The following is a 17,660-nucleotide window of genomic DNA, read 5'->3' as shown; positions in this document are numbered from 1 at the left end:
CTTATACCGCAATACCGGTTTAAATTACCAAAGCAACGTTCGGAACGTGGCGCAGCGGGAAACTGTTTAAGGGGGACCTTTTTTCGCTGCTACACCACTAAACACATGCCACAGAGGTGTTGCGTAGGCGCTCTTTTTCACTGCTGCACCGCTAAACAAGCATACAATGGAGTACATGCGTTAGTAGATGTATTGCACGGTCAAAATGGACAGAAAACATTCCGAAACTGAAGCTGTAGCAGACGATAAAGTTGAACATGATGACACAGAAGAACTTTTGCTGGAAAAAGGAGTCACGTCTGTTGTCTGGAGATACTTTGGATTTAAAAGGTTGGATGTGGACCATTATGTTTGAATATGTGAATACCGTTTCTATATTACTGGATAATACTACAAGCCAAGTTGTATTTTTTTCAATACTGTGTGATTTACCTGGGTACTCTGTAATAGTGTGACAACATGTTGACTTTATTCTCGACGTTTCCACTTTAATCTCAACGCTTATGACGAGAATAAAGTCGACATTTCTACTTTATTCTCGACGTTTGTCGTGATTAAAGTCGACATGTTGACTTTAATTTTGTAATTTATTAAAGTAGAACATCGTAAACTAAACTTCATCTTAAAATGAATATTTAATTTACTAAATTTTCTCAAACCCCGTTATAAGTTATGTAGTACATTAACCGCTTTGCGTTGTGTTCCCGGAGCCGTGTTAATCACTACTGCTTCTTAAACTGACTTCCTCTTGCACTAAGAGGAAGTGCAGACAGCACACAGAATACATTAATTTCATGATATTCCTGCTCCCTGAACATTTAGAATGCTAAGATAAATACTTGATATAATTATCATGTTGAAATGCATTAAAGTATGTATTAATCATGTGGTGGCACGGTGGCGTGGAGGTTGCACTGCTGCCTCGCAGCAATGGGGTCCCGGGTGTTCCCTGCTTTGAATTTGCATGTTTTTCTGGTGGGTTTTCTCTGCGTGCTTCAGTTTCCTTTCAAAGTCATGTAGGATAGCAGATTTTGCTGTGTATGTATTGCTCGTATTCACCCTGCGATGTGCTGGTGCCATGTTCAGGATTTCCTCTTGCCTTGCACACAATGCTTGCTGGGATGGGCGCAACCCTGAATAGATGGCATAATTAAACATGTATAACAAAGATTTTTTTTTAAAGTTCTGAACACTTTTATAACTAGTTTTAATTTCACATGGATGTTTATCATGTGCCAATTGGTTATGTGGAGAAAGAAAAAGGAAGGATAGGAACTGGGGGTTTAATACGTCAGAAAGGGACAGCATGCATGCAGTAAAGAAAGCCCGCTCAGAAGATCATCCATTGAATTCTGTGTTCGTATCTTCAACCACCAGATCACGAACCCAACATTTACACAATATTTCAGTTAAACCTGTGCGATACCCATTCACACATCCAGTTTTTTGGAACCTCGTCACACCTGCCATAAAGTTCTCTACACTGAACGTACACCTGGGGACCTTTTTACTAGAAGGAGCAGCACTACCACCGTGCATGTTTAATACCTGTTTTAATGCATTTCACAATGAAAAATTATCTTTGCATTCTATATTTTCAGAGAGCAGGAATATCATGAAGTGAATGTATTCTGTGCGGCGATCTTTGTTAGGTAGAATGCCCAGAGGGGGGGACTGGGCAGTCTAATGGTCTAGAATCCCTACAGATTTTATTTTTTTCTCCAGCCGTCTGGAGTTTTTGTTTTTTCTGTCCACCCTGGCCATTGGACCTTACTCTTATTCTATGTTAATTAATATTGACTTATTTTATTTTCTTATTGTATCTTTTATTTTTCTATTCTTTATTATGTAAAGCACTTTGAGCTACTGTTTGTATGAAAATGTGCAATATAAATAAATGTTGTTGTTGTTCTTAGTGCAGAGGAAGTCAGTTTAAGAAGAGCGTAGCGATTAACAACTGGGTCGGGGAACACTTAACAAAGCATTTAATGTGCTACATAACTTATGACAGGGTTTGAGAAAATCTAGTGAGTTAACCATTGATTTTAGGATGAAGTTTAGTTTACGACATTCTACTTAAATGACAAAATAAACTACGAGAATAAAGTGGAAATGTCAACTTTAATCTCGACCATATAGTTTTTCTTTCTTCACTGTGTCCATAATTTTTTTTTTTCCACTGTGGCCCTAATTCTATTCCGTAGGGCTATACCACAAATCGCATTATAAATGCAAGTTGCAGTTTTATTATTTATGTATATAGCCAACGCCCGCTACGGCAGTGTGAGAATAGGAATGGAAAATGGTTCATTGCCTTCGTGAACCGTTTGTGTCAAGAAATAACCCACTGATAGGAACAGACAGTTAGCGGATCGCGGAATAGAGATGACGTTGTACAAAAACCCGTCAACAGAGAAGATACTGTCGTTTATTTTATAACGAGGGCTTAGGAAACAACCGTCACAGTATAATGAAAATAGCAAGGTGTATGGGAGGCTGCAGGCAGCGTGGGGAAGGGTTTGGAAGAGGACGAATAGGAATCGAGAAATGTGTCGACTGTGTGTGGGCGGGACCGGTTTTGAAGTGGAAGCAGGACGAACCAGAAGAGAAATATACAGTATATAAGAGATAGCTTAGCTTGAAGCAAGGTCCATGTTAATGCAGTTTGCCTTAAAGATGGTTCAGTTGGTAAAGGTGTCTTACCATGTTGCACTTGTTTTATTTTATTTTTATTTGGTGAATACTGTGTAATGCACCTGGGCTTGAAGTCTTGGAAGTAATACTATTATTATTGGAGGTTGCACTATTATTTATTTTATTGTTATTATTTATTAGTTTAAATATTATGCAGTTTAATGATGGTAAAGTTGTTTAAAAAGTCACTTTAATATGTCAGTGGACAGAGATTGTTAAAAATAACAGTGTAGTTGGTTTACAAAAAATATTTACTATTTATTCCTTTTCTAAGACATGGTTCAGTGCAATACAACTTTTGACAAGCACCTCTGGATATTTTACTAAGTCTAAATGCCTCTTTGGATGGTTGAAAATATGTCAGAATTTTAGCTTAAGTTGTTTGCAAATATTGGTCAGTAAAAAGGCTCTATATGTTGACTGCAACTGTCATGCATTGTGAAACTATCACTTTATGGGGCCATGCAAACCAGTATTAATACTTGTGTGCACATTAAAATGTTTTTTTGTACAATGTACAATTCTCATGACAGTGGAATAGGTTATTCTTAGCCAGTCTTCTGCAGTAATTGCAGTGGAAAATGTGGTTAACATCCACTCATGCATGGGAAAATACCGTCGAATACTGTGAAACTGGTATAATTTTGAAAAATACCATGATATAGAATTTATCAAAGGAAGAATTGGTGGGTTAAACTTATTTTGTTTTCGTCAATATTTTCAGCAAAAGCATCACGTCATGTACACCCTCTTGGGAAATGAAAGAGAACCCTAGTAAAGTTCAGTTCATTTGGAAGCAGAAAGCAGCCCTTAACCTCCTGTGCAATGTCTGATCTTCCTTCTTCGCTTTATCGTCCTTGCCACATTTTGAATTTCTAAATGTGTTGGACATTTGAAAAGTGTTTTTTTTTTTCCCAGTCAGTTTCTGTTGGTTTTTTTTTTCTTCATTAGGAGAAAGTTGTTTATTTGCACTTTGAATGGCTTTATGGTTTCTTTGTCATCTCTAAACTTTGTTTGAACAGCACAAGAAAAGTTTGAAATGAAGCTTGCAGACCCATTTTATGATCAATAGGGGCTGAAAACCTTTCCCATAAATGGGTGATTTAGTATGTGCTATCAATAGGCTAAGGATAAAAGACATGTGAATCTGTAAAGCATGGCGTGTATCTTAACTTTGAAGCTCTGCCTGTTCTTGGATCTTGAATTTATTTGTTTATGCCTTCAAGAAAGCTGCATGAATCTTGTAGAGTTCATTTGGCAATATCTTTATGTATAATGCGCTACCGTGGCTGTCCAGGATTTAAAATCACTTGTAGCTCACAAACCGTTTGAACTATTGACCTGAAGTGTGGTAAACCTATACTACGTGAGGTCTACTATCCGCTTTCAGGGTGATGATTGACCTCCAAGGTTATTCCTCTGTTTATTTATTTTTTTATTTTATTGTAGAATCAACTCTCGGCAGTGCGGCGCATGCCTACGGGCGCCGTTCTCATCCCTACCACCTTTGCCATCACTTCCCCAACTCTTCATATCTTAAATCATTCTTGAGGCAGATTGAAGTCTTAAGTGCCAGCTTAAGTGAAAAATTAAAGAAAACATACTAAGTAATTGCAACACAAACACTGACTTAATCAGTTTTAACGCAAAAAGATGCTGACAATAGAAGAGAAAAAGTGGGCTGCTAGGGTGGAGAAAAGAACAACTGCTCAGGAAGCAGCAAGCACATCAACCTCTGAGCAAACGAATGATAAACGTACAGAGAAAGAGGATGAAAACTAGGAATGCTCAAGTCAAGTTACTGGTATTATATATCTTTGTATACCTCGGACATCCTTTTTTTTTTTTCCTCTCTCTCTCCTCCCCTCTTTTACTTTGTTAAACATTTCCATCTTCCACTTGTAGCCAAAAAAGTTCACCTGGTTGCCTGCCATTTATACTTGAAATGTGAGGTTGTTGATCCAGTGATCTTGGAAAACAGAGTGTGCCATTTTGAGTGTGGTGTTGGAATTACTAAGTATTAGAAATCTGTGAGTACAGTATGTCTCTAAACAGGCCAGTCTCCCGAACCTGTCTTCTGTAGCCATAGCACATTAGTTGTCATTATACCACACAAAGTGTCCTGTTTGATTTAAAACCAAACAATAAAAGGTCCTGCTTTTTCTGCTTCCTTAACCATGAACACCTCAGCTAAACTACATGCTCACAGATGAGCAGATAATGGAGGATCTACGAATGCTGAACAAAGTAAGTCTCATCAGCTGTATGCTTAGAAAAGCGCTCAAATTCAGTATATTTATGTATTTGGTTTTAATCTGAATTGACAACTTGAATAGAATGGGAGTTAGTTTACTCAAGGAGCTGAATCCTCCAGGAATTGTGTTTGTGCTTTGTTAACCATGTATACTTCCTCTGTTTGAAAAATGTGTGTTTTTTTTTTTTCTTTCTTTTTTGTTCTTCTTACTTTGCTCTTTTCTTTCTTTTATTCTTGGTCTTCCCTTCCATTTAGCTTTAATTTTAAACATGCTGTGTGCTTAGACTAGTTTTGAGTTGTGTTGAAAGATGTCAAAGGAGTGAGATGAGTTTTCTTTAAAGTGATTGAGCTTAATTTGATCAATGAACTTCAGTCTGACTTTATACAGTCGCTCTTCTGGTTAAAAGAAGAATGTGAATGGGATTGACCTTCAATATTTTTAGTATGTTTTTTTAACATGGCTTACCATTTCAGATGAATTCTAAATTTGACTGCTTGGCGTTGATCATCTTTTTTCCTTCAGCTCAATACAAGGTGCTTTCTGGCTTCATTTTCTGTAATAAATGTTGTAACCTGCTATATTGCTTTATCTACACAAATTCAACTGCAATTTGACAAAAGAGCAAGAAAAGCCAAGAAAAAGATTGGCTGATATGTAATAAAAGTTAATGTCTGTATATACAGGGAAGAGTTGATGAAAATTGGAGTAACTGCACAAGATCATGGCGGGGTTTGTAAAACCTTCGTAGTCAGTCCACTTACTTTGCCTGCTTAGCCTATCATTGTTGTTCAGATTGTAGCAAACTCTCTTTTGTATAGAGTAAGTCTCATTCAGTTTGCATTTGCCATTATGTCAGTGGTTTTGTCAACAGTTTTCTGAATCCAGATGGCCATAATTGAGGTAAAATGGGCACCGCATGGTGGCTGTGCCTGACAACAAGGACGTGCTCCATTTGATGAGTTTCCTTGTCTAGCTGTGGGTTGACTTTGGGTGCTCCGGTTTCTTCCCAAAGTCCAGTGACATGCCGGGTTGGTTGATCGTTGATGCTACTTTGGCCTACATTTTGTGAGTACATTCACCCACGATGGACTGGCACCTCATCCATTGATTGTTCCTGCCTTATGCACAGTGCCTGCTGGGATAAGCCTACGTTAAAATGAGGGTCCATTCATCGTAAGCATTCCTAGAGCGGGTTGATGGTGTTTCACTTTAAATAGAGAAGTTGGTTTCTCCTCCATCTGTCTGAATTTGAGTAAACCACAATGTAAGAATGACGTTTGAGGTTCAGCACACCGGAGATGTGTACTGTTTGGAATTCTGGAATGAAGATTTCTGAGTAGAAGTGTATTTTTTTTTCTTCCCCTCTAAGTGACTTTGGAATCATTCTGGTGAATGAAAAAATGTTGTTGTTATTCTAATATCTTTATGAATACTGGATTATTTATTTTAATTGAACATGCATAGGCCAACACCACACTATTCAACTTTTCGTGCTATTTTCATTTGTAGCCTTATTTACAAAATATATAAAAATCCCAGTGAGTTGTGGGTGTTTGTAGCACACTCTTTACTGTCGGTTGTGGGATGTGGTACCCCCAGTGACTTGATCAAGGCACTCGTCAACCTGTAGCAAGGACAGGAATTCAGACAGAATGTTGGGGTGCCAACCAGGCCACTCTGTTTACTCAAAAAGGGTTTTTAACCAATGGCAAAAATGACAAGTGCTTGAAGGTGCAGAGACGAACAAAATGTAAATAGCTGTTGGGTAATGTAAGGTTGCTGTACGCGGTAGCCAGGTTTTTAGTTTGGAGCTCAGTCTTGTGGGTTGCTTGTCTCCCAAATGAGATGCCTCCTTCCAGGAGTGCTCTGTTTTTGTAGCTCCTGGATCAGTATGGTTGGAGTCAGTTGCCCTCATTGGCCATCTTTTTTTGAGCTGTGGGAGGGAAAGGAGACAAGGTGTTTAGCGATTGTGCCCCCTGGTGCCCCGGAGTGGTACTGCTTACACTTGACGAGCCTGGAAGGTGGCCCTCTGACACACATGCGTAACACACTATACATCTATTTGTGCCAGAATCAAGGTGGCTTAATTTTATCATCGCCAATTGCATGTTGTAGGGATGGACTACTGTGTCCCTGAGAGTTAATAATAGTGAGTGCGCAATTATGCTGTCTTTATGTGCTCTTTGACTATTCGGAGCTTCGAATTGACACATTACACGTTACCACTTCCTTTGCGTTTACACGGGTTTCCTTTCAAACAATTTGTGGAAATGTGAGGTCACTGTTAATTTAACTTGGATGGTGTATGAGCCCAAAAAATGAAGTCTGACTGCATTTTCGGTACCAGTGCTCACGTACTAAAGTGTCAGCATGGCACTGCCAGATCTAAACACTAGCATGCTGACATTTCTAGAGATGCAGGTGGAAGCTGCCGTCACTCTTTAAGTAACTGATCCTTTCCTGAATAAGGAGTGGCATTACACATGTACTGTGTCAGCGTGCCTGTGTTGATCAAACACCGGGAGCTCTGCGGTCTACTTGTGACTTTACGCTGTAGGAAGATACGTAAATAACATTTGATCTGGCTTTTATATAAGTAACATACACTTGGTTTTCATATAAAGAGCGTCTCAAAACATAATCACAAACAGGACTTTGCATGATACCTTGGCAAGCTCTGTAAACCCTGCTGTTTCGTTGAAGGTCATGTGTGGGGCAGACTGACTGGCAGGATGACTCCCAACCTGTTGCTGCATCCAAACGGTGCTATCTTTTGACTTTATGCCTGGTGCAGCTGCGTTGTTCTTATATGTGAGTGGACGTTTCTTGTGGGCTGGGGCCTTCTGTTCTCTTTCCCCGATGTAGACCCTCATCCGAGTTCACCTCTGTTATAGCACGTCTTTATATGAAAACAGCAGTCTCAGATCGGGAGGAGCGTGACTGTGACTGAGAGAATCAAACTGAATAAAAACGGTAACCTTTACAAGTACCATAAATTTGCAGCGGCTATTACTCAAATCAATTGTGTGTTTTTATTGTATAATAGTAACAATAAGAGCAGCTTACCACTCAAAACATTAGTCCAGGAAGTGCCCAGAATCGAACCCACAACCTGTTGATTATGAGTCAGTAGTTCTTACCATTGCACCACCCAAGCGGTCGTATCAGCATTTTACACTAACCTGATATATTTTTCTTTCGTTACATCCTTGAATAAAAGCGCACTTGTTATATATGTACCTTTTTGTGAAAGTGCTTATTTGATATTTGGGCTTCAGTCTTCGCACATTATACGCTTCATGTCAAAATTTTGTCATTACTACTAAAACATGAAAAAAGTTTCTGCTTTAGTTATGTGTTCAACATTTCTTGCCTCGCATTTCCTGCTATCCTACACTTACCCAGATCGTTGTTGACATAGAACACATGTAAAATGTATGTACAGTATTTCAAATAGCAATATATTATTTTACTGTACAAATCCATGCACCTTGCACAGATAAACAGACTTGAGCTGGGAGAACTTTTTAGCTGAATTGAGCTGCAGCAGTGGGGGAGATGGAATAGCAGGCTGTAGGACACAAAACAAAAGACGCTGAATGGAAAGGTACGAAGGAATTTAAGGTGGCCTGGGATTACAAGTTTTTGTGTAGGCTTCAGGGATTCTAGTGTTAAATTTGCCATGCTGTCTGACCATTAGTATATTAGTGCGGCACTGGTCTTATATGTTGAGAGGCAAAGAATTTAATGAAAAATTATGAAAATTTAATACATGATGACAATTTATAAATTGTGTCAAACAGCCAGCTGACAATAATGGCAGCTTTATATAGACATACTAATACTAAAATATTGTGTAAATGATAGACCATACCGTTCATCTCTTGAAATTGTTATGGTATTTTTGGATTTGTATTACCAGAAGCCGTTTTGAATACTAGTTGTCTCACCATGGTGCCTCAAGGCTTAAGTTATGCTTCCACATTTCATTTTGAATGTCAAGCATTGGATTAAAAGTCTGAACAAGTTCACAATGTTATTAGCTAGTCAGTTTGAAACAAGCAGATTTCAAAAGAAACTGCCGAGATAAGTGATGCCTTTGCTTACTGATTACAGGGCCATTTCATTACAGTTAAGACACAGATTATCTAGCAGTCAGACAGCAACCACGGCCCTTATTTACTATCTGTGCTTGCCATCCTTTGTGTAATATGCTTCTCAGTTTGTCAATTAGATAATGTGTTTCAAGCTCAACAAGCAATATGGTGTTAAAGCGCTGTGGTTTGAGCCATATGGGCTACTCTGTCACTCCTCTGCTGATTAGGAAACAGACATTTGCTGCTGGGGACATTCAGAAAGCAGGATAAAGTCTTAGGCTGTTCGTTACTTGTATTTGAAATTAAAAGCCACTTGCGCAAATCTAATAAGAGCAGGCATTGCTGTGATGTGTTTATTTTAAGTTTACAATGGAAGGTCTCTGTTTCATCTCTATATACAATGTTTTCCTTTTTAAATTTGAAAAATAAATATTTTAACAGTAGAAATGACATCTCTGAACTATGGATAGAGATCAATTGTTGTTTTTTTTCTTTTACAGTTGAAATCTCCAAAGCCACCCGGTAAGTATGTCACTGGTTCTTACTTACTTCCTTTGTTTCTCCCTCTTTTGTTCATTTCTTTTTACGTATCATTTTAACCATTTATAAATTTGGAAAACTGATACAACCTGGACCTGGGCATTGTGGGACTGGATCATTCAGACATTTTAAACGGAAAGGTTTTACAATCTAGTGCAGAGCAGGAAGCCAGCACTGCATCTTTTTTGTTTGGTGTATTTATGCAGTGAAGCCTTAACCTGGAAGCCTAAATTTTCACATTCTGAAATCAAGAAAAATGTGTCAGCAGTGAGGGCCTTAGAGGGCTGACAGGAAACTGAGGACAGGATTGTTAAAACTGAGTTTAAGTGAAAATGGAGAAGGAGAAGTGAAAGGTAGGGCTGTAGCCATACTGTCCTGATAGGCACATTCAGTGGACAGGGGGTGGTGTTCGGGAGCTGCTTCTGCAAATCTAGTTTCTTCTGTCGTCCTTTTCTTCTTCTTCTCCCCTTGCTGTCTCTTATCTTCCTCTTCATGGAGGCTGCCCATTGCATTATGAAGTGTTGCTTAATGTATCCTTCATCATTTTGGAATGTTGAATAGCTAGGGGTCCCAGCTAGTGATCCTGTTGTAAGGTCGGCCACGGGGTTACCCTGAGTTATCCTTGGATGATGACATAGCCGCTAATGACATGTAAATGCTATTATAAATATAAAAGCTAAAACTAAGACCTTTTGACAAACAGAACTAAATTTCTAATTACAGGAATAAATGAGCATACAGAATTATTACTTTCAACAGTCATGTGTTCCATTGAATGTGCCAGAACTGGTTGTGATTTCATTCTGAGAAAAACTAACCCATAAGTTGAATAGGACGGCCGTCAGTCCCAGGGCGCAGCTTGTTCATAAATTTAATTTGATCGTCACTCCTCCATAGAATATAAAAGTAAATGTGAACTTCACCAACTGATGTCTAAACATGAAGTACATTTTGAAATGCAACTTTAAACGAAGTTAAGAGCAGGAGACATCCAAGATAAGTAAGCATAGGTGACCTGAGATAACTTGTATTATTAAGAGAGAGAGAATTTTGTCATTGTTGTGAAACCGTTACAGAACCACTCTTTGATTTTTAAGTGACAGTTTTCTGAACAGTTTTAATAATACTAACACTTCAAATTATACAGTTCCTTTTCTACTTACTGTGTAGTATGAGTATTTTCTTGCATGCTAGCACCTGTCGCGGTAGCAAAAGTTCAAGGAGTCTAATTTGTGTTGTGTATTGTGGTGTATTCTCTGGCGTATCTGACTAGTGTAATTCAGTTCACATTTTATGTGTTGCATTATTTTTTATAGTTCAGCTATTTCAAAATATAAACAGCTAAGAAAATAGCAAAAAAAGAAATTAGAAATGAATAAACTTATGAGTATATCTGTTGTATAAAGGTTTGAGGACAGCCGATGAAACGCACATTTGGAAGTAAAGAGAAAACTGGCCACTAACTAAACTCTGCACATTTCTTAATAATGGGGTAACAGTTTTCAAAATTAAAAATGTGTGCTTCATGAAGGACCATGTATGTTTAATCTTAGACTTTATGCCACCACCAGAGTGTGTGTGTGTGTATATATGTATCTGTTGTCACAAAAACCAGAGACAGGAGTCATAAAAGGTTTGGGGAAGGGGAAGCCACCCGTAAAAGGTTCGCTGCCTGCAAAAAGGGGAAATTAATAGCACTGATGTGCATAGATCGGAGTCCAAAACAGAACTGATCAGGTTAGTGAAATATGGCAGTTTTAAGGGCCAGAAAAGGAAGTGAAGTCATCAAGGGCGGAAGTAGAATGGTCCTCTTCCATAGGCTCAAACCCAAACGTGATGTCATCAAAAGGGCCGGAACCAGAAGTCTCTTTATTCATGGGTTCTCCACCGGAAGTGACATCATCTAAGGGACAAGAACCGGAAGTGACACTATTCGGGTCAGAACCGGGAGTGACGTCATCAGGGCCAGGCAGAACTTCTCGTAAACGGTCTGTAGGAAAGTGAGAAAAAAGGTCAGCGCAGTCCGCTACCCCCTGGTCTGCTGTGGAATTACTCTCCTTTAGACCCTTTAGCTGCCTCCCATGCGCACGTGTGTGACAATGTGTATGTATATGTATGTAGATACACACACACAGAGTATTGAACCAACGTCTCGGGCAATAGTGGGGGGGAAAAAAATCCTGTAAAGTGGGTATGCTTTCAAAAATACAATGCCATGTATGAATCAATCTCCTATAAAGTAGTAAATAAAAAAATAAATGACTCTGACCACACTTGGCCAATTCTCTGAAGCCCACTTGTATGCAGTTTTTGAAGGTCCTGGACTGGCTGGTTGTTCCAAGCCTTTTGGAGAACTTACCCCAGTCCTACATCAGATTGGCTGTCTTCGTTGCTTCTGTCTGTAAGTAATCCCAGACTGGCTTGATTATGTTGAAATGTCGGCTCTGTGGTTTCATACCATCTGTTGCAGGATTACCTGTTTTTCTTTTTGCTGCAGATAGGTTATGGTTTTGACCATGTGTTTCGAGCCATGTTCATGCCGTAGAGTTAAAGTTAGGACTCGGCAGGTGGCTCCCTGATGGATAACAATCTACTTGTACTTTTCGAGAGTGAGTGGAGCTATCGATTTTGATCAAATCACCAACACCATTGGGAGTGCAACCCCAAACCAGCAGAGAATCTCCACCGTGCTTCACTGTTGCCTGCAGACAGTCATATGTTTTCCATTCTTGACCCCTTTGGTGGGTAAACTACCTTCTGTTTTTAAGGCAAAAGTTTCAGATTTGTCCTCATCCATCCAGAGCACCTGTTGCCATTTTTTCTGCACCCTATTCCTTGTATTTTCATATACAGGTGCTGGTTATCAAATTAGAATATCATGACAAAGTTGATTTATTTCAGTGATTCCATTCAAAAAGTGAAACTTGTATATTAGATTCATTCATGTGTAATGAATGAATTTCAAATGTTTATTTCTTTTAATTTTGATATTATAACTGACAACTAATGAAAGTCCCAAATTCAGTATCTCGGAAAATTAGAATATCAATTAAGACCAATGCAAAAAAAGGATTTTTAGAAATGTTGGCCAACTGAAAGGTATGAACATGAAAAGTATGAGCATGTACAGCACTCAATATTTAGTTGGGGCTCCTTTGGCCTGGATTACTGCAGCAATGCGGCATGGCATGGAGTCGATCAGTCTGTGGCACTGCTCAGGTGTTATGAGAGCCCATGTTGCTCTGATAGTGGCCTTCAGCTCTTCTGAATTGTTGGGTCTGGCATATTGCATCTTTCTCTTCACAATACCCCATAGATTTTCTATGGGGTTAAGGTCAGCGAGTTTGCTGGCCAATCAAGAACAGGGATACCATGGTCCTTAAACCAGGTACTGGTAGTTTTGGCACTGTGTGCAGGTGCCAGGTCCTGTTGGAAAATGAAATCTGCATCTCCATAAAGTTCGTCAGCAGCAGGAAGCATGAAGTGCTCTAAAACTTCCTGGTAGACGGCTGCGTTGACCTTGGACCTCAGAAAACACAATGGACCAACACCAGCAGATGACATGGCACCCCAAACCATCACTGACTGTGGAAACTTTACACTGGACCTCAAGCAATGTGGATTCTGTGCCTCTCCTCTCTTCCTCCAGACTCTGGGACCTTGATTTCCAAAGGAAATGCAAAATTTACTTTCATCAGAGAACATAACTTTGGACCACTCAGCAGCAGTCCAGTCCTTTTGTCTTTAGCCCAGGCGAGCGCTTCTGACGCTGTCTCTTGTTCAAGAGTGGCTTGACACAAGGAATGCGACAGCTGAAACCCATGTCTTGCATACGTCTGTGTGTGGTGGTTCTTGAAGCACTGACTCCAGCTGCAGTCCACTCTTTGTGAATCTCCCCCACAGTTTTGAATGGGTTTTGTTTCACAATCCTCTCCAGGGTGCGGTTATCCCTATTGCTTGTACACTTTTTCTACCACATCTTGTCCTTCCCTTCGCCTCTCTATTAATGTGCTTGGACACAGAGCTCTGTGAACAGCCAGCCTCTTTAGCAATGACCTTTTGTGTCTTGCCCTCCTTGTGCAAGGTGTCAATGGTCATCTTTTGGACAACTGTCAAGTCAGCAGTCTTCCCCATGATTGTGTAGCCTACAGAACTCGACTGAGAGACCATTTAAAGGCTTTTGAGTTAATTAGCTGATTAGAGTGTGGCACCAGGTGTCTTCAATATTGAACCTTTTCACAATATTCTAATTTTCCGAGATACTGAATTTGGGACTTTCATTAGTTGTCAGTTATAATCATCAAAATTAAAAGAAATAAACATTTGAAATACATCAGTCTGTGTGTAATGAATGAATCTAATATACAAGTTTCACTTTTTGAATGGAATTACTGAAATAAATCAACTTTGTCATGATATTCTAATTTTATGACCAGCACCTGTATAGGCGAGTCATTTGGCTGTACTTCCACCTCTGAGGAATGCCCATGTGGTCTCAGTTCTTCCGAGTAGACCACTACTGATAAAACTTCCCCCAACTGTTGATGGGCATGTCAGGGCCCCAGTGGATTCTGTCTGCTCTGAGCTGATAACGATACTGGACATCTTTTGTGTTTCAAAGGGGAGTGAGCTTGATGTATTTCTCATTTGCGGCACGCCGTTTCCATGGTCCACCATTGCATTTCCGATCCTCACCCATGTGTTTGTGTTTGGCATGTGAGCTGGAACTGCACATTTAGAAAAATCTCTCTGATGTTTAGTTTCTGCTTGGTAGAGGTCTTCTTGATGCTTGTGTCTTGTTGCCTTGGTGTAAGATTTGCAGGTTAAACCACCTCATCTACCACAACCACACCATTTTAGAATGGTTGCCTTTGCCCAGTTTTCTGCCCTTTACAGAGCTGTTTCTATTTCAGTGACTCACTTTGGGTCCTCCTACAGATTACGTTCCTGATCATTAGCACCTCTTTGTTGTCTTTGCTTAATCAAGCACTGTGCTGTATTCCTACAGAGGAGGAGGAGGAGGGTGGGAGCATACGCTGATACAGCACGTTGTTGAACCCACCACACAACTAACCACCCACGTTGGGACCCGAGTGCAACAGGTGACCTTACAGTTTTGAGCTGGAAACTTGGTCTATTACTGTGTTAGCTTCTTTCTTCAGCTGCTCTCGTATGGGGATGCGGATGTACAATTTAAACAGATTTTTATTTTCATGGGAATTGTTACATATGCATAATAGAACTATTTTACATTATAGCTAGTAATTAACCATATTAAAAAATAGTAAAACGTAATAAATCGAAAAAAAAATTTTCATGTTTCGTTGGATGTATTTGTTGCGTTATATGATTTCATTCTCTTTGGCTTTGAAATTAACACGCAAATACTTTTTACCTTACACTTTTTTACAAACTTTTTTTTTAACTAAATTTGCGCCATGCATTGCATTGATTTTTGATTCTGTGTTTGGACTTGCATCGTCACAACGCAACGTATAACTACCTGTGAGTGAATTTCGTTTCTTTCTCTCTAATAAATAAGACAACTTTTTCGAATGTTTGTCTCTGTGATTTGTTAATTGTCTTTTCAAAAGCTATTCTAATGGGAAACTGTTAACATCTTAATATGAATGACATATCAAGATCTCCTTTGTTGTCTAATGTTATCCGCAGGAGATGTACTACACTGCTCACAAAAATTAAAGGAACACTTTTTTTATTGGGCCTGGCATGAAATCAATTAAACCTGTCTGATAATTTTCTGGTTGGTTAAGCAGCTGAGGTCATTGTTAATCACTTTCAGCTTTATTGGTGTTCATGGACTTAACGACAGGTGCACTAAAGTGGCAACAATTAGAAAACCCTCAAAACAGGACTGGTTTTACATGTGGAGGTCATTTCAAGTTTCTCCCTCTTGATCTTTTTTGTCTGGTTTTCCACTCGTGCTAGTTTTGGCTTGAGTAATTATCTCTACTGGCAGTATGAGGCGATTCCTTAACCCTACAGAAGTTGCACAGGTTGTCCAACTTCTCCAGGATGGCACATCCACACGTGCTGCAGCAAGAAGGTTTAATGTGTCTCCCAGCACAATCTCCAGAACATGGAGGAGATTTCAGGAGACTGGCTGTTATTCTCGGAGAGCTGGACAGGGCCGTAGAAGGTCCTCAACCCATCAGCAGGACCGATACCTGCTCCTTTGTGCAAGGCGGAACAGGCTGAGCACTGCTCGTGCCCTACAGAATGACCTCCAGAGGGCCACTGGTGTGAATGTCTCTACCCAAACAATCAGGAACAGACTTCATGAAGATGGCCTGAGGGCCCGACGTCCTGTAGTGGGCCCTGTGCTCACTGCCCAGCACCGTGGAGCTCGACTGGCATTTGCTCAAGAACACCAGAATTGGCAAGTCCGCCACTGGCCCTGTACTTTTACAGACGAGCAGGTTCACCCTGAGCAGCTGTGATAGGCGTGAAAGAGTCTGGAGAAGACAAGGAGAACGATATGCTGCCTGCAACGCGCGTTCAACATGACAGGTTTGGTGGTGGGTCAGTGATGGTCTGGGGAGGCATATCCATGGAGGGACGCACAGACATCTACTGCGTAGGAAATGGTGCTCTGACTGCCATAAGGTATCGAGATGAAATCCTTGAACCCATTGTCAGACCCTACGCTGGTGCAGTAGGTCCTGGTTTCCTCCTAATGCACGACAATGCCCGGCCTCATGTGGCAAGAGTATGCAGGCAGTACCTGGAGGATGAAGGAATTGAAACAATTGAATGGCCTTCACGATCCCCTGACTTAAACCCAATAGAACATCTGTGGGACATTATGTTTCGGTCCATTAGGCGCCACCAGGTTGCTCCTCAGACTGTACAACAGCTCAGGGATGCCCTCATACAGATCTGGGAGGAAATGCCACAAGACACCATCCGTCGTCTCATTAGGAGCATGCCCCAATGTTGTCAAGCATGCATACAAGCTCGTGGGGGCCACACAAGATACTGAAAAGCATTTTGAGTAGCAGAAATTAAGTTTATGAAAAAATGGACTAGCCTGCCACATCTTCATTTCACTCTGATTTTAGGGTGTCTACACAATTGAGCCCTCTGTAGGCAGAAAACTTTTATTTCCATTAAAAGACTTGGCATCCTTTTGTTCCTAAGACATTGCCCTGTCGTTATTTGTATAGATATCCAACTTCATATTGAGATCTGATGTATCCAATGTGTTTCTTTAAAGTGTTCCTTTAATTTTTGTGAGCAGTGTATATTACCTTTCTTGGATACATCCTTCTCTCATCAGTAATTCGGCCGGTGGAAGACCGTACAGTGTTAAATATCTGTGGTTGTAGATATTCTTCGTGATATTGTAAGTTAATGTTTTCATCTTCCGCACGATCGCCACCAACTGTTTCAGTATAGTCTGTTGATACGCATTTAATCAATTTGCTGTGTAACCGATCAACAACTTTTGAGTGAATTTGTTTGACTTCATCATTTCTCTGTGCTTGGATTGCCCGTGTACTCATTTCTTCTGTTGATAACCTTTCGGGATGAAATTCTTCAATATGAGTTGGACATAATAAGTCTTATTTTATTGGGAACTTAAAGTGAAGAAAACATAAAAATTAATAACGGCTGATAGCGGAGGAACTGTGTCTGACAAAAGCATTCATACGAATGAGAGGTGAGAGGGCTGTGTGTGTGGATGAATTTGGTTGAGAGGAGGAAGGGACTTGGAAAAAAAAATCTCATATCCAAAGTTTCGTCTCGTGGGACTTGAAATTATCTCTTTGAAAATGTCTCGTCTCAGGATTTCCTTTTACAATAGAGAAATTTAAAACATTTATGGATTCACTTCACTTTTTCCAAGGAATGTTTGGAACTGTACAGTCTGCCTTTCTCTATTAACACACCAGTCGAAAAGACACAAAATAACCGTTTAAGACAAATATTGTTAGGAACTGTCAAAAGTGCCCAAGACTTTACAGTAAAGGTAAAGCATTAATAACTGCATAACGTCCTGTCTCGTAGAGGATGCCGGGAAAAGGTAATGGGAAGGGAGCTTAGGTACTCT

At 39.9% G+C, this 17,660-nt stretch overlaps 1 protein-coding gene across 4 annotated transcripts in view; it reads left to right on the top strand.

The window, feature by feature from the left end:
• suds3 (SDS3 homolog, SIN3A corepressor complex component) overlaps positions 1-17,660 on the top strand; it is a 49,085-nt gene that overhangs the window by 20,426 nt on the left and 10,999 nt on the right. For all 4 annotated transcript variants that reach the window (XM_039773001.1, XM_039773004.1, XM_039773002.1 and 1 more), the window contains 2 exons: positions 4,880-4,941; positions 9,547-9,568. In XM_039773001.1, coding sequence (XP_039628935.1) covers positions 4,880-4,941; positions 9,547-9,568 — 84 coding nt within the window. The remainder of the gene's footprint in view (positions 1-4,879; positions 4,942-9,546; positions 9,569-17,660) is intronic.

Source organism: Polypterus senegalus, chromosome 12, assembly GCF_016835505.1.
Source record: "Polypterus senegalus isolate Bchr_013 chromosome 12, ASM1683550v1, whole genome shotgun sequence".
Classification (NCBI taxonomy): domain Eukaryota; kingdom Metazoa; phylum Chordata; class Cladistia; order Polypteriformes; family Polypteridae; genus Polypterus; species Polypterus senegalus.
The sequence above is the reverse complement of the archived record's forward strand: the minus strand, read 5'-3'. Positions and strand labels throughout refer to the sequence as shown.